This window comes from Haliotis asinina, chromosome 2 (genome assembly GCF_037392515.1).
Source record: "Haliotis asinina isolate JCU_RB_2024 chromosome 2, JCU_Hal_asi_v2, whole genome shotgun sequence".
In the NCBI taxonomy this organism is placed as follows: Eukaryota; Metazoa; Mollusca; class Gastropoda; order Lepetellida; family Haliotidae; genus Haliotis; species Haliotis asinina.
Window position 1 is genome coordinate 47,607,410 of NC_090281.1, and position 24,675 is coordinate 47,632,084.

The 24,675-nt window shown below is 43.1% G+C and overlaps 1 protein-coding gene across 1 annotated transcript; it reads left to right on the top strand.

Annotated features, from left to right (window-relative positions):
• On the top strand, nucleotides 1–24,065 carry LOC137272593 (mucin-2-like). Its single transcript, XM_067804984.1, has 12 exons — nucleotides 1–92; nucleotides 4,468–4,521; nucleotides 5,009–5,085; nucleotides 9,749–9,820; nucleotides 10,830–10,950; nucleotides 14,515–15,450; nucleotides 17,220–17,555; nucleotides 18,547–18,676; nucleotides 19,286–19,476; nucleotides 20,791–20,958; nucleotides 22,263–22,416; nucleotides 23,432–24,065. Exons 1-12 carry the CDS (start codon nucleotides 35–37, stop codon nucleotides 23,607–23,609), a joined length of 2,475 nt encoding a protein of 824 aa, XP_067661085.1. The 5' UTR covers nucleotides 1–34; the 3' UTR covers nucleotides 23,610–24,065.
• Nucleotides 24,066–24,675: the final 610 nt, after the last annotated feature.

Consider the following 24,675-nt stretch of genomic DNA (forward strand, 5'->3'; position numbering starts at 1 on the left):
TTCATTATGTACTAATATATAGGTTTCACAGAGGATGCTATCAACTAGAACGTCTCTAGCAATGGACGTGAAAGTATTGCTGTCCCTCACATGTGAGTAAAGACATTTTCTTGCAATTCTTTCAAACCTTATACCATGTTAGAGGTTATGCATGAGCATGTAATGTGACAAATATGTTGCACGAAGCAAACAGGGGGTCACCACCTCATGGCAGTGTTTCTTTGTTTATTTGCTGATTTCATCCACAGTGCTGTTCAAAGCTGGTGATGAAAACAGGAAAATAGTAGGGGAACATTTGATCTTTCCCGTGTTCCTTAATTTGTTATACTCAGTTTATTTCATGCAAACAAATTTACATACAGCAGGTTATATTGAATTGAACATGAATACATGCTATGTGTAAAGCAAACATAGTGAATCGCGTTAAGTATTTCATGATTTGTTCAATAAATGTGAATGAATGTGTTTAGGTTTACTATGCTTCTAGCAACATTCTAGCAATATCACGGCGAGGAACACCGGAAACACCAGACTGTACACATTCTACCCATGTGCAGAATCGAACCCAGGCGTGACAAGCGAACACTTTAACCACTAGACTACTTCCCCGCCCCTCGTTTAATACAAAGAGTATGGGATGTGTTGTGTGGTTCATATCTTTAAATTGTGACAGTGTAACAGGCGTCTACATAGACATTCTGCCGTTAATATACATTTCTGATGCACATGACGATCTCGCTGGAGTGATTGCGTTTGAAAACGCGATGAAACTCGGCTGAAAGAGCAAGCGCGTCACTCTTTTTATACAGACATACGTTAATACTGACAGATTATGATACCACTTCAGGTTCACTTTTTCACTAGTCATTAAGGTCTTCTCTGATTGTGGCACAGTTGTTCCAAACAGTGTTCGTTTCATTGTTGTGAGACATTTCTCATAGTAGTTTTCAGGTGAATACAGTATTTCACTTAGTATTTACAGTTTGTATACAGCCGGGACGCCATCGGTCGTAGTAAAATCTGTATGGTGATGGACATCTTTCATTACCTTAAACCGTTGGAATGATGTGAAGACGAAAAATACCCTGATTTCACAATGCCTAGAAAGCTAACTACATGTAATGGGTGGTGTTGGTGTTGGTGTTGGTGTGCGTATGTGTTTCTATTCTTCTTTCTTGATTTTTGTTGGTATTTTTAATTTGGATCTATGTTTGATTTTATGTACTGTACAGACGTATTATCCCTATTGATCTATTACTACCATCTGCTGTACCATTAATATGCTATATTAATAGAAAGGGTTCTATAACGTATCCTTGCATGACACCAGTCATTACAGAATTGGCCCAGACCTTACAATCTTAATTCTTGCGTTGTTTTCTGTGCCTCGTTGCTGCAAAACAATTTCAATAAGTTTAGTTCAAGATTTCCATGTAAGCAGTATACCTTGATTTCACACTTTCAAAAGTCTGACAATAATGAAACACAGCTCAAAACGTTTCGTGGATATTGAAATACCACGCTGTCTCCAAGCACGAATCCAGATTATTGATAATTATAATAAGTAAAAATGTTCTCTTTTAAGAAATCGAACTTGGGAATGCACCAACGGTCCTGTTCACGACGTTAGCCAAACTTACGCTACGTGTCAATTCCCTTGTAGAAACTAAAGCGTTACCCGGGAAGAAGTCCGTTATTAAGGAACCGGGCGTTGCACCCAAAAGCAACAAAAATGCGTTGTTATTCAAAATTGTTTCTCAAAATCAATACAAATTCACTACAAAGGTATGAGAGTCACTCTACAGTACAGAATGTGAGTATACAATCAGAGCATAGTACAAGAGTAGTGATTATTGCAGATTATTTACAGAAAGTGATAGTGATATTCACACCTCTCGGGAGTAGTAATTCAAATGGAACGGCTGGCCCTAAACAGGGTGTATTGTCATCATACCGAAGTTGAAGTTTTTCTGCTTTCTATTTGGGCCAGGGTTTTAAACTTGAATGATATATCGAACAGCGAAAGCAACGCATGTTTCGCAAAGATGAAATCTCATAAAAGTAAGGGTTCATGTTTATGTCTTCTATTAAAAGCGTGACAAGAAGCCACAGTTGCGTTTCTATTGCTGTTCAGTGTACACAATTCAAGGTTCGGTATGTTTTAGTAAACTTTCCAAATACACTTTATTCACTCTAATAGCCAAACTGTCCAGACATGCTTAGTGAGCCAGTACATTTTCAGCTGGTAGGGAGAACATTCAGCAAAGTAAGGACGTAAACTTCATGCTCTTCGAACATCGTCTGGAAACCCTCTTCAAATCATAAAGTAGAATGTTTTGACAGTTCTTGTCGCCGACTAGATGCGCTGGCGAACATTGAAAAGTTTTGTGCTTCATACTTTATTTCGGCTCACTCAGAGGGTAACTGGTTGAAGAGTTTATATCACATGTTACAGTCGAACTCTTCCAGACCAGCGTCACGTGTTAATTTTGAAGGCTCACTAAGGGTGAACTAATTTAGGCATTTTTGATATTATAAGATATGCCACATAACTTGATAGCTTGTGAGGGTCACGCCAACCAGCCTACCTACTAAAAAGTAGTCACGACCAAGCATAACACCTTGCCGTACATGATCAACTCGAGGTAAATATTAATATACACCAAGAACACACTTGATATGCTTAACTTATCCAATAAAATGGAACACCAGGTGATACAGCTCATGCCCATATACACACTCTCAAACACAAGGGAAACAAGACAAAAACACCCTCAGGGGTAACCAAGTGGTTAAAAAGGTCCGCTCGTTACGCTGAAGACGCGGGTTCGGTTCCCCACATGGACACAGTGTGTGAAGCATTGCTGGAATATTGCTAAACCTATATTCCCTCACTCCTGCACAATCCGTTAAAACTTCACAGCAGAAAGGGAGACGTTGCTGTATTCAAGGCTAAAGACTTACCCCCTCATACAAATACCTGTGACTACAGGTGACGACGTGGTAATAAGCTATGCTTTCGTGTGCTCAAGGATTAAATAGCCCACAAAGGTGCCAAGTGATGACATGGTACATAACTACATAGAAGAACATGTTGATTGCAAAAACCAATAAATACGTCATGTAATTTATCATAGGCAGACAGGATTCCTACTTTTAATCTCTGTTGATGGCTTAGGGCGTTATCTTCCTGTGTTTAAAAATTTCATCTCTGAAAAATGTTATGAAAACGTTTCCGGAAAAAAATCGGGATGGTCAACCATGCAATGTTTTATTCTAAGGTCATTTCAGTTGATGTCATTGGAGTAAACATGGATCCCCCACTCAGACACGATAGCTGGCATGTACATCCCACTCAGACACAATAGTTGGCATGGATACTTCACTCAGACACAATAGTAGACATGGATACTTCACTCAGACACAATAGTTGGCATGGATACTTCACTCAGACACAATAGTTGGCATGGATACTTCACTCAGACACAATAGTTGGCATGGATACTTCACTCAGACACAATAGTTGGCATGGATACCCCACAAGAAGCATTATATAGATACCCCACTAAGACTCCTTCAACTCGCCGCGCAGTCCACATGTCCACTGGCCTTAGCAAATATCCTAAGATTATATGAATTATACGTTGAATGAATATCCTGTGCCTCAACTGGTGGTAGGTATGCAGTACATGTAGGTGTACTTGACGGAACAAACAGGTTGAAACTCGGAAATCAGTTACGCTTGTAGATCTAGATTAACGTTTGCTCGAATGCTGCGGCATTTGGCCACACCAGAAACCTGGGATTGTAATCTTGCATGAAGGTCTGTTCAACTGAATCAAAACTATTTATAGGTTCATGAACACATTTTGGGGGATCCGCTTGATTATAGTCATGGAAATTATTTCTTGTCCACCACAGTGTATTTGTACTTAGACGCCTCCTTGCAGCGGTTAGAGTCCGCCTGGAGAGGTAAAGGTCGCGTTCAATCCCTGGCCGCGTCATACCAACAGTCGTTAAAATATGCTACTTGTTGGTCCATGTCTGATGTTCAGCATTAATGGGTACAACAAGAACTGGTAGACCCTGAGTCAGTATAATGTGTCTGAGTGTGGTATTGTGTTTAACTGTGGCATGGTATCTCATTGAACTAGCATTAAAAAATTAGCTTTATTCTGGGCTCGTACATGCTGCCTCACATACACACGCATGCACGTCGTTATATGAGCGAAATAGGGACTATTTGGCCTCACCTATCTTTGTGTCTTGACCTGATGAGATAACTTTTCGGAGAGGCATTTTAGAAGTTGGAAAGTACAATATCGAACAAACTTTATGAATAACAACAAAATAAATAAAAGAAGAATAAAAGATGTTATTTGCAGACGAGTTTGTAATGAAATTAGGATGAATGTAACCAGGAGAAAGTTACAAAATGAATGTTTTCCCTCTAAATTGTTGTTTCAGTCCTTCTGGCATATTGTGCAGGAGCACCTTCAGTCGACAGGACCAGAAGGTCGGGTAAGTGTACATGCACGCAGTGGTCTATAGTTAGAAACGACTGTCACGAACCTTATCTGGTGGTTTGGTATTTGTGTTTGTAGCACGTATGCAGCAGTGCCACATGTCCAATGTCCGAACCTGAATCCGAACCTTTCTGCATGACCATTTCACGCCTAGTCCTTTGAAGATCTCCCGAATGTCTGGGGTTAGAATTGATGTTCAACCCATGCTTGTTGTCAGAGACGACTAACGGAATCGGGTGGTCAGACTCGTTGGCCTGGTTGATGCATGTCCTTGTACCCGAATGGAATTGTCAAGCCAAGCCTCCATTCATCCTCAGTGTCTCATCCTCATAGCTTAGGACACCAATATGAATCAATTTAACTCCAAAGACTCACCAGTTTTTGCGCGGCTGATTGAGTTCGAGCTCCTGAGGCGAGTCTACCCCGAGTTCCTGCAGAAAATCCTGATATATCGTAACGGTTTCCTTTGGTCAATATTCCAGGTCACTACTGCTACCACTGCACAGATGCCTCCAACAACACTGAATGTCAACATGCCTCACTGTGTCTCAACAGTCAGGTAAGACTCTCAAATCAAGTGTCAACATGCCTCACTGTGTCTCAAGGGCCAAGTAAGACTCTCAAATCACGTGTCAACATGCCTCACTGTGTCTCAACAGCCAGGTAAGACTCTCAAATCAAGTGTCAACATGCCTCACTGTGTCTCAACAGCCATGTAAGACAGTCAAAACGCGTGTCAAGATGCCTCATTGTGTCTCGACAGCCAGGTAAGACTCTCATATCACCTGTCAACATGCTACACCATGTCTCAATACCCAGATATGACTCTCAAATCACGTGTCAACATGCTACGCCATGTCTCAACAGCCAGGTAAGACTCTCATATCAGTTGTCAAGATACCACACCGTGTCTCAATACCCAGGTATGACTCTCAAATCACGTGTCAACATGCCACACTGTGTCTCGACAGCCAGGTAAGACACTCAAATCACGTGTCAACATGTCACACCGTGTCTCAATAGCCAGGTATGACTCTCATATCACGTGTCAACATGCTACACCATGTCTTAATAGCCAGGTAAGACTCTTAAATCACGTGTGAACATGCTACACTGTCTCAACAGCCAGGTATGACTCTCAAATAACGTGTCAACATGCTACACCAAACATGCAGCACTGTGTCTCGATAGCCAGGTTAAACTCTTAAGCCATGTGCCAACATGCTACACTGTGTCTCTAAAGTCAGATGTGACTCTCAAGTCACGTGTCAACATGCTACGCTCTGTCTTAATAGCCAGGAATGACTCTCAGAGCTTGGTAGGACTAATCTTCGTGTCTCCCTAGCTAGGTAGGTCTCCAAGTAATATGTCTCTCTACCCAAGTTGGTCTCTCAATCTACGTGTCTCCGTAGATAGGCAGCCCTCCTAGTTGTGTGTCTCCCTGGGCATGATGGACTCCCAATCCATATGTCTCCCTGGCCAGACAGGTCTCCCAGTCAACGTGTCTCAATAGCCAGGTTAATCTCCCAGTCATGTTTTTCCGTAGCTAGGTAGGTCTCCCAATTCACCTGCCTCTTTAGCCAGGCAGTTCTCCTAATCCACGTATCTACTTAGCCAGGTAGGACTCCCAATCTTTGTGACTCCCTAGCTAGGTAGGCCTCCAAAACCATGAATCTCCCTAGTCAGGTAGGTCTCCCAATACATGAATCTCCCTAGCTGGGTAGGTCTTCCAAACAGGTGTCACCCTAGGTGTCATCAGTCACTCTTACCATATCGGACTTTGAAACCACTTATCTTCCTCTCCACGAGGGACTCTTAACTCGACAGTCCAGTTCATAGACTGGGCAAGAGTAAGATATGTCTGAGCCATACACTTTAATGAAAAACTACAAGGACATCGCTTGAAACATAATTTGCCATCAAATATCCTCAGTGTTTCAAATCTTTCATCCATGCAATCAGCTGTATTTAAAAAAAGATAAGACTTAATGCACACAATTGACACATTGCACGAGTGACTCCTCCGTGGTGCATGTCGAAAAACAATACTTGAACAAAGTAAATGTCTTTATTAGATTATGTGCACAGTCATTTTTATCCTTCGGTATATGTTTCGTGTAAATATATGCATTTAATGACTTTGAAATGAAAGTCTAAGGGAATGATCTACACAGTCCATACTGGACCAGCTCCTTATATGAAAATTGCGTTATTTTCTACATGTTTTTATCAGCAATCACAACCTTGATCTATAAAAAAGTAAAGTACCATCAGAATAACCTGAATTTACTAATTATTGAGTTGCTATATCTTTGTTAATATTATGTAATTTAACCTTCACTTATGATAGCTAAATATTATATTTCGTTTGTTTGCGCTAGCGGGTTCGAATCTAGCTACATGTCAGTTTAGACATTCCTGCCTGGACATTCCTCTCTGAAAATTCCACCGTCCATAATCTAATGTTTGTTATGCTTTACATAAACAAGAACATTAATGTAAGATATGTTGTTGTGCGCACGTCTGAATTACAGAGGATTGTGTAAACCAAAAGGACATAATATACTTAGTACCGTGGTAAATAAAGCTATTTAGACAGTAGACATAAAAAGATAACTTTAAATGGGTCATTGTCAAGTCCTCAATGCTTGACCGCTGGTATATTTGGAAGCTTAATCAGATAATGATTATTTGGAGAGTGCGAACTTAGTTCTGAATGGTCTCTTCTTTGTAAATATAACACGTTTAAATCAAATACGAATTGCTGAACCGGTCGCGTGTCTGATATTCTGACTCTATCCAGCTAATAGGTCAAGTGACATACTACCTCCTAGCTACATAAACCATGCGCTATACAATGTACGTCAGGCATTGGTGCACTGTCAAAGGGCCACATCCCCTGATAACGGTCTTTCATTTTCGTAATTGGCACCAATGTGTTTTCATATAACTATGGAGGCCACTTAGTGCCACAGAAGGTATCATCTATTAAGATAAAGTATTAACTTTTAAGATGAAAGTATCATATTAATAGATTAAATTATCTTTTTAGTCCGTGACACAAATTCGCTTCCATACTATTCTGATGACATTACTTCGCGTCAGTTGATTTGACCAATAGCACAGATGTATCAAAACGTATTACCACGACATTGGCAGAAAGTGTTGAACATCTTAGGATCAAATCTCTGCCCCAAATCCACATGGGCATGTTTAAAACAAGTGGCGTAAGGATATCCAAGAGAATACAGTATGTAACGCAGATTTAGTTCTTCATACTGGCTTGGCACCAGATATGTTTAGGATACTACCCATCAACACTTTAGACTCACTTGAATAAATATGGCCATTTACTTCAGGCAACTGTTCTGAAAAACATTTGCAAAATAGTCCATACTGCTTAAAGATATTGTTTGCACATGAACTGATGTAAAGCAAATTCGTAACGTTGAAAACATTATTGTCATGAACTTAATAAACGATAAAAATCAGTGAAAATTGTCGAATTCTTAACAAAACTTTACACCCAAACGTATCTGTTCACATGCACTATATTTGCATATGCTTTTCAGCAATTCGATGCATGATCTTCGCGCCATTTATCTGCATAAAGTTTGCAGTTGGTTCCTCCCAGTTAGTGGAGAAATCTATCTATCTATCTATCTATCTATCTATCTATCTATCTATCTATCTATCTATCTGTCCAAACATAGAGAGAGGGGGAGAGGGGGAGGGGAGAGAGAGAGAGAGAGAGAGAGAGAGAGAGAGAGAGAGAGAGAGAGAGAGAGAGAGAGATTTTGTACAGTGGAACATCCTATTCAGCAACGCCTTAAACAATATCATCTCTATCCCAGATTGCCAACAACGATTAACATACTGCCTTAAAGCAATGTCACAGTCAGTTTGGACAACAATAGAATTTGATGCTGATTTCGATATCTTATACCGATATCATTTAAGTCCAAGAAAAATATTTTCCTTAACAGGCTGGCGATAAGACAAGGAGTCTCAGCCCCAAAAAGATGTCTTTCTTTCGACCATTGTTAGTCAATCTTCATTTATATAACTGAAAATGCCAGAGTCCTATAGTACACTTTTACATACAGTAGCAGTAGGTAAAAAACAAATAAACATAACGCAAATAATATCACACCTGTGATTCAGAGGATCTGATATTCGTCGCAAAAGTTCTTTTGCATACATTGAACAAGCAGGCGAGAGAGTGGCAATCATCTCGCTGCAAGCAAGACCAAACTGTCAAACGAAACTGTGATAAATTGTCTGTTTTTGACACTACTGACATAAAATACGACACAATGGTAAACACATGGGTAACAGTAGTGTTGACTTGACAACAGGAAATAAAGGTGATATTTCTCAGTTGGGTTGTCTGTCAAGCAGTGAGACATTCGTTTCCATTGACGACCATCTTATAAATATATTTTGTAAACCGAGGCCAAATATATAGTGCTAGCATCATATTATCGTTTTTGACACATGGGACTTGCTAGATATCCAAATGGACACATTCCTTACGTGAACCTAGGAATATCGATGCTACACAATTTTGGAATTAGGCAAACATTTTTAACAATAAACAATTTCTACTAGTAATGAGCCCACACCACCAGAATTGGTCTTCACTAACCCATATTGCCTCCCCATGTAGATCCGGGCTGGAATTTGGTGTTCAGTAATCCATTTTTGCCTCCCCGCGAAGATACGAGTTAGAATTGGTCTTAAGTAAGGCATGTTTGGCTTTTCTTCCCGTGAAGTTCAGGGTTAGAATTGCTCCTCAGTAACCCACGTTTGTCTCCCCGAGAAGATCCGAGTTAGAACTGGTCTTCAGTGACCCATGTTTGTTTCCCCGTGAAAATCAGCGTTAGAATTGATATTCAGCGACCTATGCTTGTCTCCTTAAGAAAATCTGGGTTAGAATTTGTCTTCAGCAACCCATGGTTGTTTCCCCGTGAAGATCCGACTTAGGATTAGCCTTTGGTAACCCATGTTTGTCAAAAGAAACGGCTTACTGGATCGGGTGGTCTGGCTCACGGACTTGGTTGACACATGTCAACGAATCGCAGTTGCGTAGATCCATGTTAATGCTGTTGATCACTGGAATGTCTGGTCCAGACCGGATTCAGATTGCTTCTATATAGCTGGAAAATTGTTTAGTGTGGCGTTGAACATCAAACCAAATTATCATTTCTTCATATTTCCAGAACCGATGTTTGACTCAGATGTGGTTTTCGGACTCTGGGATCGTGATCAGCAAGAGATGTGCCCGGATGCAGGTACTGTTAGAACTGAGTGAGTGAGTGAGTGAAGTGAGTGAGTGAGTGAGTTTGGTGTATCTTTGAGCGGTGGTTCAGTTTTATCCAAGCTCTCAGCACAAGGGGAAAACGTCATTGATGTTTCAGGCGACTGCAACTCAGAAAAAACCAATTAGCACACTTGCCCTCGTGGTCATCACGCCAAGTTCGACGCCCCACGAGGGTACAACGCGTGAAGCACATTTCTTGTGTCCTTCATCTTGATATAGAAATACTGTTAAAAGCGGCGTAAAACAATACTCACTCTAAACTAGACTCTGACTTTGGCCTGCCGTGAAAGCGAATAGGGGAAGGGAAATACTCAACAGATTCGAAATGTTTGATGAAAATAAACTTATGTTTTCCTGACTGTACTACAGGAACTAATTACACAACGAGAGGTTGTATTTTGAGACGATACAATAACTGAATCTAAAACGGGTGACATGGCAGCTGGGTTTAACCCTGACCATGGCAATGGAGATCTCCCGCTGGTCACTGACGATGCGTTGGTACACTTCTCCTTAACCCACTTAACCCACACTGTAAGTAAGTCTCTAACCTACCACGAGGACATAGATCACGTCACATCTTGGAACAAGCTAATTATAATTTTCCCATATTCCGAAACAGAGTGAGTGAGTGTGGTTTTACGCCGCCCTTGGCACCAGTCCAGCAATATCACGGCAGGGGACACCAGAAACGGGCTTCACACGTTAATCACGCAACCACGCCGAAATATAGAGCAATGAGCAATCACACACTTTTTACAAAAGTAACGTTCCACTTTCTTATGAAGTGTAATACGTTAATTAGTTAAAAGGCTCCTACAGTAGTTATACTAGTACATAAACTGTCCAAGATAAAGAGACCAACTCAAGTCTAGATCGTCTGTGCACGTGTAGATTGGTTTAGCTCTTGGTCTGACATTCAACATATTTTCTCCCATTCTTTTTCCCCATATTTGATGTTATGAACTGTCATATTCCAGACATGCTACATCTACGAAGAAAACAACCCCGACGCCTGCAGCAACCCTGATGACGAATTCGAGGGTTATTGCTCGTTCTGTTGTGATGGATCAGGCTGTAATCAGGGACTCCCGCCTTATGGTAAACGTCACGGGATAATGTTTGCAAGTTCTTAAATGTGTCCTTACGCTATCACTAGCTCATTCTTTTGTATCAGAGACAACGTTGCCATCAAGTGGCCATCACTTGTTGGCTTACATTTCACAGCTAACAATTTCACGTTGTCACAACATTCTTTTTAACGTTAATGGTTGAATAGTTTTCCCAGTGGTGAACAGTGCATAGGAAACAATGAAGAAATTAACTTTATGTATATTCGTAAATTTGCCTGCTGGTTTGGTCGAGTGTTTTTTGAAGCTGTTATCTAGTGAAGAAAGAATCTCAAAGACAAACGTTTTGCAGGAAACTGTATCGTAACAACGAGTTACAAGAATCGTTGTTATGACGTGTTGAGGAGGATAAAGCAAAGGGTTTCCTCATCGCACATTTGCAACGCTGTTAATAACGGTGTGACATAACATTATAAAATGGCGTAACACTAACGTGACAACGATGTGTCATGACGTTACCAATCTGCAACCTTCCCACAACGTTAGCTGCTGTTTAACGCCGTACTCAGCAATATTACTGGAACGTGACGGCGATGTGTAACAATAACTCTGGTCGTGACGGGTCGTCTTCACTGGAGATAGCACTGAGCCAGCTGGAACGATCTCCGCTAGTTTCACTGTGTCAGGGTATTCCAGGGTAGGGAAAGTGCATAGACGAGTAGGACGAGAGTATCCTCGTGTAGGGAAAGAGTATCCCGGGGTAGGGACAGTGTATTCCAGGATAGTGAAAGATTATCTCAGAGTAGGGAGAGGGTATTAATGGTTGGAAAGAGAATTCCAGGTCAGGGGGGAGTATCTCAGGATAGGAAACGAGTATCCCTGTATAGCGAAAGCGCATTCCAGTATAGGAAAAGAGTATGCCAGGGTAGGAAAAGAGTATGCCAGGGTAGGAAAAGAGTATGCCAGGGTAGAGAAAGAGTATCCCAGGGTAGGGTTATTCCAGTAAGAGGAACGAGTATGCCAGGGTAGGTAAAGGGTATGCCAGTGTAGGTAAAGAGTATCCCAGAGAAGGGAAAGTGTATGACAGTGTAGGGAAAGAGCATGCCAGGGAAGGGAACGAGTATGCCAGGGTAGGGAAAGAGTATCCCAGGGTAGGGTTATTCCAGTAAGGGGAAAGAGCATGCCAGGGTAGAGAAAGAGTATCCCAGGGTAGGGTTATTCCAGTAAGAGGAACGAGTATGCCAGGGTAGGTAAAGGGTATGCCAGTGTAGGTAAAGAGTATCCCAGAGAAGGGAAAGTGTATGACAGTGTAGGGAAAGAGCATGCCAGGGAAGGGAACGAGTATGCCAGGGTAGGGAAAGAGTATCCCTGGGTAGGGAAAAAGTGTCCCAGGATAGGGAAAAAGTGTCCCAGGGTAGGGTTATTCCAGTAAGGGGAAAGAGTATGCCAGGGTAGGGAAAGAGTGTCCCAGGGTAGGGTTATTCCAGTAAGGGGAAAGAGCATGCCAGGGTAGGGAAAGAGTATCCCAGGGTAAGGTTATTCCAGTAAGGGGAAAGAGCATGCCAGGGTAGGGAAAGAGTGTCCCAGGGTAGGGTTATTCCAGTAAGGGGAAAGAGCATGCCAGGGTAGAGAAAGAGTATCCCAGGGTAGGGTTATTCCAGTAAGAGGAACGAGTATGCCAGGGTAGGTAAAGGGTATGCCAGTGTAGGTAAAGAGTATCCCAGAAAAGGGAAAGAGTATGACAGTGTAGGGAAAGAGCATGCCAGGGAAGGGAACGAGTATGCCAGGGTAGGGAAAGAGTATCCCAGGGTAGGGAAAAAGTGTCCCAGGGTAGGGAAAAAGTGTCCCAGGGTAGGGTTATTCCAGTAAGGGGAAAGAGTATGCCAGGGTAGGGAAAGAGTGTCCCAGGGTAGGGTTATTCCAGTAAGGGGAAAGAGCATGCCAGGGTAGGGAAAGAGTATCCCAGGGTAAGGTTATTCCAGTAAGGGGAAAGAGTATGCCAGGGTGGGGAAAGAGTATGTCAGGGTAGGGAAAGAGTATCCCAGGGTAGGGAAAAGGTGTCCCAGGGTAGGAAAAGAGTATCACATGGTAGGGAAAGAGTATGACAGGGTACTGAAAGAGACTCCCACGGTAGGGAAAGAGTATTACTGGGGAGGAATCGAGGATCCCAGGGCTGGGAAACATCATATCAAATGCTGCAGCTCTGGTGGCTTTAGATGAAATCTGAGATGAGGTAGTATAGCTGGTTGGTCTTACGTGGGGAGATAAAATAAGTTCTGAGAACTCAATACCTAAAGTTGTGAAACAACTGCTAGTAGTATTGCATACGTTGATCGTTCATGAGCTATGAGATGTGAAAGCAACAAATAGTATTAATACTATGATAACTGGAAGTGAGATTCCCTACTGATATCATGGACACCCACGCAAACAGAATCCACTAATACAGTCCTGACCAGGCTCCCAGTGAAAACAACCTGTTTCGAAATTTGAAGTCTCGTTTGCTTGGAGTAGGATTTGCCAATGGGGAACTGGAGGCTACAACGGAAGCTTGGTTTAGGGGTCAGTCAAAAGACTTCTATATCCAGAGCATTGCCAGCTTGCAGCACAAATTGGTAAAGTGTGTTGAACTGAAGAGAAACTATAGTGAAAAATATAAGTTGAGAACCTGCTCTGAATGTTAATTGCACATCAAGTTTTGACCTCGTATGTACCACTCTCAGGGTGATGAAATTGTTTCTGTCGTCCTTGTTATATCATTCAAGGGTCATTACCGGTTACTGGATATACCGGTACAGTGCACAGCAGCACAATGGACAGCACTGTTGCACAATATATAACATTGTAAATTCTGCATTACAGTAATATTATCATATAGCGTGAGTTTCGTTAACTGTGACCACAACACCTACAGAGGCCAGGTATAGACCAATATAGATTGATTTACATCGTCTCTGCTCGGCATTGCCTGATTACTATTGAATCTTTAAGAACTGGCCCAAGTCATGTGAATATACTGGACGCTGAACATGGACGCTGTCTAAACCGGCATCTGTCCAATCCAGTAAGTTGTCAGTACCGGCACCCCAGTACCATTCGTGACTTGTACAATTATCATCAGCTCTGCAATCAGGCACGTTTTCTACACTGGATCATTTCTTCAGTCCCGATGAGAGTCGGTTTAGACAGCTTCCACTGTATGTTGCTTTTAGGAATGACAAGTCTTTATGGATGATCAGCTTCTTTACTGAGTAAAAGGGACGTTTCGGCATAGACACGTACACCGTTTTCAAGTACAAGTATCTATACCGAGAAGTCGCTTTTGCACAATAAAGAAGCTGATCATCAATAAATGCCTGATATTTCTTTTACTTACCACTTCTAGACTGCCTCTCAAACTGTTCAGTGTTGCAATTGAAATAGACATACTAGTGAAGTATTCCTTCCTGAAAAAAGAGAACATTTTAGCACGTGTTGCCATCAGAAAGAAACGGATGTTCTAGAATCTTTGAAAGACCACTCCTACATGTGACAAAAAGCGTCGACCTGTAGGTCGTATTTGTATTCGCAAATTCATATCTATGTCCTTTTTCAGGGTCAGCAACTACAAACGCGAATGACGAAAGTGAACCAGACAGCAAGCCCGCGGGCGGAAAGTCAGCGGGTCCGGGTGGCAAATCAGTGGGACCGGGTGGCAAGTCAGCGGGACCGGGTGGCAAATCAGTGGGACCGGGTGGCAAGTCAGTGGGACCTGGTGGCAAATCAGCGGGACCGGGTGGCAAATCAGCGGGAGCGGGTGGCAAATCAGCGGGACCGGGTGGCAAGTCAGCGGGACCGGGTGGCAAATCAGCGGGACCGGGTGGCAAGTCAGCAGGACCGGGTGGCAAGTCATTGGGAAGCAAAGGATCGGATGGTAGTAAGTCAACAGATTGCAAAACATCGGGTGGAAAGTCATCGGATGGAAAGGCATCAGGTAGCAAGTCAGCAGGTAGCGATGCATCAAGTGGTAACTCAGGGGATTGCCCCCCTACGAAACGTCCATATATACCTATACCACACCGTCCAAAGACCCAACCACCAGCCACGCAACCCCCACCTACATATCCCCGAGCCACGCAACCACCAGCCACGCAACCCCCAGCCACTCAACCCCCAGCCACGCAAGCCCCAGCAACTCAGCCCCCAGCCACACAACCCCCAGCCACGCAACCTCCTGCCACCAACCCACCTCAGACACAAGCCCCACCAGCCCAAAACAGACCGCCACAACAACCAAACAACGTGGTGCCACCTTGTCACTGCCACGCTGGTCAACCATGCTACGCAAATCACAGCCCAAACGGTCAGGGAGGTAATCAGATAACAGCCATGGGCAGTCCCGGTCTTGACGTATCGATCAACCTTCACATTGGAGGGATATTGTTTGGCAACGCCGGAAACCAGATGAGCCCAGCCCAAGGTGTTCCCAGCTGTCCCTGTGCCCAGCAGCAGATAAACGTCAAACCCGCAACAACAACAAGGCCAACACAGCGTAAGAGCAATCTACACTGAGATATGTCTTCTCAGAAGACAATAAGACACAACCGATGCTTTGACTTAAGTTTGTCTTGACTTAGTTATTCAGTCAGCTCACTGATTCCAAGGAGGTTTTAAACACATGCGAAGTCTAGTCAATCGTTCACCTGAAAACGTTCGGGGACATATTGTACAGCTCCCAATAAGGAATTGCATTGTACATGTTGTTTGTTTTTGATGCATCAAATTTAGAAATATCCTCAGTATACTACGATCGTGATTTGTAAGTTGTTTATTCAATTAAATTTATATTAAATAAGTATACCTTGTTTGCAAACCTGGAGTGATATCTGTCAGGATGGTTCTGACTCTCTTTAACATGTTATTGCTCCCAAATAAAGTTAAATGCTGTGATAGAGGTTGAGCATTCCTTATAACGGGGATAAACTCTGGTTACTGAGTGCGTCAGTATGTATTTTATGCCGCTGTTCCAGCAATATCGCGGTGGGCGCAGAAAACTAAATACACTTCCATTCGTTGCAAGCAGTCAGGACTGTCAGGTGGTTCGTTTGGTGGAGCCCAGTTCGTTTTGTTTACACATTCTCTAAATTTGGAGATGGGTAAGGAACTGATACTGTACATTTTGTGCAACACTAATGGAAAATGAGAGGACTGGCCACCGATATGGATCTTACATTCAACAGTGCCTTATCAGTAGCCTCAAAGATATTCCAAGCCACTATTCTGGCAGTTGCAGTGGAGTGTACTGAGTAATAAATAGCAGTCGGAAAAGTGAGGTATTAAGTAAATTCGAGACCTAAAGTAGTGCATATCTAGACCCGAAGCGGAATATAACGAGACCGGAAGTTAGTGCAACAAATCCGGAAGTTATTATAGCAAAACGAAAAGTAATGTATAAAGAGACCGATTAGGTGAATAGATACCGGAAGTACGATGTAACGGGACCGGAAGTGAAGTGTTGGAATGTTGTAAGAATGAGTTTGGTTCATGGCTGGTTCATACAGTGTTCCAGATATATTTCTGCTTAAAGTTGAAGACGTCTTGTTAAAACCTAGTGAACTGGTGAACCGAAGTCTACCTTTTCCTCTCCGTGACGGGTCTAGAACTAATCGGACATCACCAAGTTAGGGCTTCAAACTAAGTTACTTGTTCAGCGGCACTGTGAAAGGTCTAAAGGAGATAGGCTTCTCTGAAGAAGTAGGTTTTTCAGAGGAGAGCGGAAGATATAGTCAATAAAGGTTCTGATGGACAGAGGTAATGAGTTCCCCGAAGTGGAAGAAATGACAGAAACAGCTTTCACCCAAATTTGTTTTAGTGTCTGGTAGAGTCAAATACATTTGGTCGGTAGAGCGTAGGTTGTTAACTGGCTTGTGATTTGAAAGTAGAGATTGCAGAGAGTGTGGGTACTGAGGATCGTATATGTTGAGCAGTTTGAACTTCAACCGTTCTTTGACTGGCAACCAGTGAGTCTCTGTGGTACTGGTGTGATGTGCTCTGTGGGTTGATTCTTGTGGGATGATGCTGAATCCAGTGTTCTGTACACACTGGGCGATTACAGATCCACACTGTAGAGCGTTACAGTAGTCTATCCTAGACAGAACATAGCTGTGGACAAGTAACGTTATGGTTCCAGTGTCAAGATTTTGGCGGATGTTTCCAATGTTCCTCAGGTGAGTCGAAGCTGACATGGTCATGTGAGAGCTTGTTTCTCTGATGACATGCCATGTATCTATAAATGACTCTTGTGATACACATCCGTTTCAGCGCCGAATCCACAAACTGTAACCGCTGCCCCGACCACGCCTAAACCAACCGCAAAACCAACAAATCCACCGACAACTGCAAAACCAACAAATCCACCGACAACTGCAAAGCCAACGAATCCGCCAACAACTGCAAAGCCAACGAATCCACAGACAACTGAAAAACCAACAAATCCACCAACACCTGCAAAACCAACAAATAAACTCCTACCAAAATTTCCTACCGCTGCAAGTCCGACTACACCAACGACTGCGTCAACCGCTTCAACGTCAACTACAACAACTACGTCAACGACAACAACCACGACCACAACCACCCCAACTACCACAGTGAAACGTAGGTAGACAACACTCAAGCACGCAAGGACACACGTTACACATGCGGGAATGCAATTTCTTTTACAGTTATATTCATATCAGTGTCTGAAGTAACAAACAGTCAGACTGTTCTTATCAGACAGACACGAACAATCTTTGCTGTTTACCAGATTTTACGTTTTACGTCGTCTAGACATTTAGAGACATTGGGTACTCCACGAGATGTAGGTTTCCATGACTACTGTTAGTGGCATGCCTAAGAAATTGCATGTATTTAACACTATGTTTGTAAGTCTAAACTGTCTCGTCTCGTCATCATTAATTTGTTCGCATTTTTTCAATGAGTGAGTCCGTGAGTCAGTGAGTCAGTGAGTCAGTGAGTATTCGCCGATTTTCATATGCTTCATGCGAGTATTCGGCGTGACGAGCCTACGCTTCAAGCTCTTGGCTACCCCAATGTCCCGTATTCCAAAGAATACTCCAGAGACAAATATATATGTGTACACATATTCAGAAGAAGGGCTACTCAAATCTGACAAATATTCCAAACACCCCACGTCATCCGATAAAAGATGCCTAACACAATTTTCAAACAGAATTAGTAGGGGGGGGGGGGGGGGGGATAGTCAAGGTTATCTGTATTTATATCCAATTACTTCCGTTTCCATATTATCGGTTAGTTCCGATAATGTTCGTAACTGCTTGTCAAAATTCGATTTTCAATTGCATAGTGTTGGTGCAACACTTAATACCTTTTTGTGGCGGTGGGGTAGCCTAGTGGTTAAAGCGTCCGCTCGTCATGCCGAAGACCCGTCTTTTATTACTCACGGGGGAAGAACTATGAAGCCCATTTCTGGCGTTCCATGCTGTGATATTGCTGGAATATTGCCAAAAGCGTCGTAAAACTAAAGTCACTCACTCACATCATTTCCAGAACATTAGTATTTTTTCCATGTCAACATGTTCTGCGCATGCAGGGCAACCATATTATTCTTCTTGGTGTTCCCCAGCTGTCCAGTGCTACAAATGCAAAGATCTTTCCTGCTTCGACATGAGCCTTGTGAACTGCCCCACTGACCAACCGTACTGCATGTCTACCATCAGTCAGAGTGCAACTGGAGCCAGGAACTTCACGAGAGGGTATGTCCAGTCCGCCACGCTATGTTTACTCCATAACCCAGCTCTTACACCAGTCGGGGTCGATATGCCCCACATAGTTGCCTCTCGTAGGCACACCAGGGACCTGGTTTGAAATTTCTGCAAAACACAGATATACGTTCGTCGTAGCGCTTGGTTGAACGAGGCTTCAACCCTGTTTATCTGTCAAAACCATAGCCCCATACACAGATAAGATGGCAGGCCCTGGGGTGGGTCGGGGTGTCATGCACATTGGTTTTGCTTCTCCATGAAAACCCTTAGAGCCATAAATCATGAACAGTCCCTAATGCTACGCGTCTTGCAATTTGGGCTATGAAAGTGATAGAGAATCGTATTGAATAATCTTGAACTTTTATATTTCACGCGAATGGGACCGCCATAAATGCAGAAGACTTACCTATGTACAATAATATGGAGGGTACGACAACCCCCCACCCCCACCCCCACCCTCGTCCAGGGAGTCCTTACGTGCCTTGCTGGACTGGTGCAGGGATCGGGAAAAACATGTCCAATTAAAAGCGATTTACAAATCATACTCCCCTGCCGCATCTTATCACAATTACCTGGATATGAAATCGTTTTGTGTTTCAGATGCGTCACGGAACAAGTGTGCAAGACTCAGTGGTGGTTGTCTACTGCTGGACTGGCCGACTGCTTCCTTTTGGATGGATCGCCTACCGGTTTCTCAGGCCTGCCCGTGGGGAAATGCAGCTTTTGCTGCGAAGGTGATGGCTGTAACAAAGACGCCATACCGCCAGCAGGGACATTGTATGACCCGAAAAGTAAGTCGTCCCCTCATCCAGATGTACATCCTTAGAATACACATGTACGATGCATAGAAATAAATAATGTCCATCTTATAATCTTGTTATCATTTCCCTCATGAAATATCATATAAATCAAGAAGAATGATGCAGTTGTGGGGCGAGTGGTTATTACGTTAATGAGACAAATGATGTCAGTATCTTACAGTTACCTTAATGCTTATCTTAAATCACACATATCTGTCGCGTTCGTCTATTATTTTCAATGTACCCCACTTACAAACGAGGTTCATTGCAATGTTACCCGCTGCCAGTGGCAACTCATTCTGTACTTCATGGTAGTACGTCCTTGCCGATGCTGTGTGAATGCAAATCGATGGATGGGAGATAACTCTAAATTTGTTTCCTTGTTTCGTCTGCAACATCTAGCGATGTCTACGAAAAGATTTGCCTCACATGACAAAAAATAAATTTTGGCAAAACGTTCAAATGTAGCCCATGTGAATATTAAGAAAGGGAGTTAAACCGTGGTGACATTATTAAGACACTACCTGCGCGACAAAGGAGCAAGATGCAAGATTAGAATTGTTTGAATCACATGGGTTGGGTGAAGTGCATGATCCGATACCCATGGTTCAAACGGGTCAAACTTAGCATTGAGATGTTCGGTAGGGAACATACGTTGTTCACTGGTCCCTTGATGTACCCTCGATGCTCATTTATGTTCCCCTCGCCCTCAATGTTTGTTTATCCTATCTCACACATAAATGTCGCTGTCTGCTTGGCTGAGCGCTCTTCTTTTATTTTCAATGTACCCCGTGTACAAGCGAGGTGCATTGCAACACACCCCGCTGCCAATAGCAACTCATTCGGTACTTCGAGGTTGTTACTCTTTTATCTCGAAGAACATTCGGGCTCAGGGAACATAAACAAAGATCGAGAGTAATCAGCCCATGCTTCCAGTGATCAGTGAACAACTTATAATGTACGCAGGCGTTTAAGGGGCATGGGCTGGAGGATGGATGCTGATACTGTTGATCACAGGATTGTCTGGTCCAGGCTCAACTATTTACAGACCGCCGCTGGATTATTGATGAGTGCGGCTTACATTTGAACTGACTCACTCTCCTGTTGTGGTAGAGGTTTCAGTTACGTGTACTTTCACTGACATTAACGTTCTGAGACCTTCATCATTTCGGGCATCCCTTCATCAATATGACTAGAGATGATGTACCTCAAACAGCTAGCAAAGTGGTGTGGAACTCATTCTATTCACTCAGTCTGTCAATGTTGACGTTAGGTTCAATCACCATCACAGCTACATTTATACAGCATCTCCTGAGCCCCATCCAGACAGCAGGTCGACGACAGTCCTTCCACCAACGTCCGCGTCCTCCGCAGGAACACCATCAACAACCGCCACTACTCCCCTAACGTCATCGTCGACGTCAGCTTCAACGGGTACTGTAAAACCAAGACCGACAAAGGCTGCGAGGGGAGGTAAGTTTAGTGTTAAGCGATCGTTTTACTCGAAATAAAATCATGGTATAAAGGTTTACCCAAAGAGTAGCTGCGCCAGATGTTAATCAAGGTGAGTTCGAAACCAAGAATAGCTATACATTCTGTTTGTTGTCTGTTGCATGGACCCGTGAAGATCGGCGTTAGAACTGACCTTCAGCAACCCATGCTTGTCGTAAGGGACGACTAATGGGGTCTGATGCACAGGCGCCCTGACTTGGTTTAACACATGTGATCGTATCCCTATTTAGAATTTTGCTCATGCTGTTGATCACTGGACGCTCTGGCCCAGAGTCAATTATAAACAAACTGCCGCCATGGAGCTGGAATATTGCTGAGTGTGGTGTAAAACTAAACTCACTCAATGACCGTTTCATGATTAGACAAGCACATATAACCTGGATCGGCAAGTTCTCTCACACGAAGTACATAAACTGAACAAAATTCTAGAACTTTTATAATTTATGCCACTTCACACCAGATCATTAGTCGACCGTGTGTAGTTCCTGTTCTATATTTTGAGTTCTCATTCACACATACACACACCCGCTTAAGGTAAAATCCTCTTTCAACAAAATATCTGTTTAAAAATATGTTCTTTAAAAGTACGGGGATCGCATAGAATTTTCGAGTTGCTATACTCACATCAAACATTCCTTGATCCCTCGTTTTCCGTTTAAATGAAAGTCAGTGTCGAATATGCGACCAGCGTGCTCTTGTTACTCTCTGGCAACGTCGAGGCATGCCGTCAATCAAGTTAAGTCGTTTAGGTATCATTCTAAAAAAACAGATGCGGTCCTTGTTTTACTTTAATATGCTTCAATATTGCGCGAAAGGAAGCATGTGTAGCTCAAATGAAACAAGTCATACATTAATGCTCGACCTAATAACGTTTCTGTACTCTTGTAATTGTTTGTCGAAATTCGATTTTCGAGTGCATACTTTTGGTGCATCACAATAGCATTGGGGACGGGGAGGTAGCCGAGCGGTCAAAGTGGCCGCTAGTCACCCCGAATATATTGATTCGATTTCCCACATGAGTTCAATGTGTACGCCCCATTTCTGGTGACCTCCAACGTGATACTGCTGGGATATTCTCCCAAAGCGGCATAAAACTTTACTCACTAATACGCCTTTTTGGGGAAATTTTAAAATCATGATAAGACAAAAAGAAAAGCAATGTTTCATGTCAAAACGTATGATATAGATTAAACACTTAAAGATTCCGCAGTGTAGGTATTGGGAAAAAATGTATGTTCTGACCGAAATATTTTGTTTTTACAAAGGCCTGAAATGTCAAATATGCGGGGACTTAGCCTCGAAGAAGCCGTGCGAACCAAGGGATCTGTTTAAACACAGGTTACAAGAATGCCCCGAAGGACAGTTTTGCATGATAGATGTGCTGCACGATGCGTATGGCGTTCAGACTACATATAAAAGGTAACACTTAATCAGTTTTGGTTTTAAGAATCAAGATTCAAGCGTTAGTAACTGTTTTGTAAACAAGATTTCTTGTCATGCTACTCACTTAGCAAGTCAGATATGAGTGACTGAGTATAGTTTTACGCCTTGTTCAGCATTATTTCTGCTATATGGTGACGGTCTGTGAGTAATTAAAGTTGGAAATCGATGCCATGTGTCAACCAAGTGTCAACCCTACCACCCGATCCCGTTAGTCGCGCCTATCGACAAGTACGGGTTACTTAAGATCAATTCTAACCTGGATCTTCACGGGTCAGATGTGAAATGCCCCAGTTCGAGTCACTAAGTCAGAGCGAGCGATTGGGTAGAATAGTTATTAGGCTGACATACAGCCCTTGAAATCCAAAATCCAAATAATTCCAGGAACAAAGATGAAACTACGATCTTAAGCAACCAAGACCTGCACAGTTCTTCCTTTCAAGCGCACTTTAATTTTATTATTGCATCCACAGGTTTATCAGCCTTTGCACGAGGTGCCGAGAAATCGCTTTGATATGAAACTCCACTCCACTCCACTCCACTCCACTCCACTCCACTCCACTCCTGAACTGGCGGAGTAAATATAGAGACATATATCGGGTGGGGGGTGGGGGGTAGGTGCCGAGAAATCGCTTTGATATGAAACTCCACTCCTGAACTGGCGGAGTAAATATAGAAACATATATTGGGGCGGGGGGTGGGGTGGTGGTGGCTGGGGTTGTGTTTGTAAAATTAAACAAACAGCACAGAACCGACATACCTCTCCGTCAGAACTGTGGTTTGATCCCTAGTATTAGAAACTATTGCATGACATTTGTTGATGCCTTGGCAGGCTCTAGGCAATAAGGGAATAAGAGCTGCATGGCTGCAGCTCTTCGTCATCAACATCAACAAGCCTAACCGATGTCTTTGAAACATTGCTCGGAGAGACAAAAATATTTACATTATCAATCGATGATTGATGCAGACAGTATTTCGCCATCTGTTATTTCAGGTGCGTGAGCCGCACTGTCTGCACAAGGGAATGGTACCACCAGACATCGGACGAGGGAAGATGTATGCAGTCTCAAACTAGTGGTGTTACCAGCATCGACTGTCATTACTGCTGCACCACCCCCGGCTGCAACACCCTCCCAAGACCTGCTCTCTCCACCCTCTACAAACCGAAATAAACAGTATGGTTGTCTGAATGGTTGGAGCGCTGTCTCAGGAAGTCATATCAGTTCTACAACCTTCCCATTGATTCTGTAGAACATTAAAACAATCTGATTACCTTTACTTGTACATATTGCTAAACATGCTTTCATCCCAGTACCTCATTGAAAGTACCGTCTATATGGTCAGGGGTCCGATACATAAAACGTAGCGTTTCGACATTCTGATTCCTATGGTAAATTATATTTACGACAGGTCGTAACGTTACGAACGCTTTGTGGCTCGGGAGCCAGGTTTGTCCAATCATTAAACGATGAACAGTAATCCGCTGTGGACTATATACTCACAGGTTCTCAACCCTGGTGATATATAACATAAGCGTAAGACATTTATCTGCTTCATTTAAAGAGCGTTTCGATTCTCTAGGTGTTGTACGTTATTTTCTTATGCAAATAAACAGCGTGCTTTCGTTATCCTGTATGTGTCATATATATTTACACATCGATGATACGTGGTGGTGTGTGGTCCTGTAGGTAGAGCCCAGGTCACAGGCCAATTGATATTAAGCAACGTCGACAGCGAAGATGGATGGGTGACCGTGTGTGTCGACTTGGGAGAGGTATTTTACGTCGTTCCTGCCCCACAATGAAGCGCATGTGATACATGTAGCCTCACCGTATAGGAGGTATGACAGTCGTAGCGCTACGACTGCCGTAAGTCTATGTTACGGTCTAGGAGGTAAGACATTCGTTGCGCTACGACTGCCGTAAGTCTATGTTACCGTCTAGGAGGTAAGACAGTCGTATCGCTACGACTGCCGTAAGTCTATGTTACCATATAGGAGGTAAGACACTCGTAGCGCTACGACTGCCGTAAGTCTATGTTACCGTCTAGGAGGTAAGACAGTCGTAGCGCTACGACTGCCGTAAGTCTATGTTACCGTCTAGGAGGTAAGACATTCGTAGCGCTACGACTGCCGTAAGTCTATGCTACGGTCTAGGAGGTAAGACATTCGTATCGCTACGACTGCCGTAAGTCTATGTTACCGTCTAGGAGGTAAGACAGTCGTATCGCTACGACTGC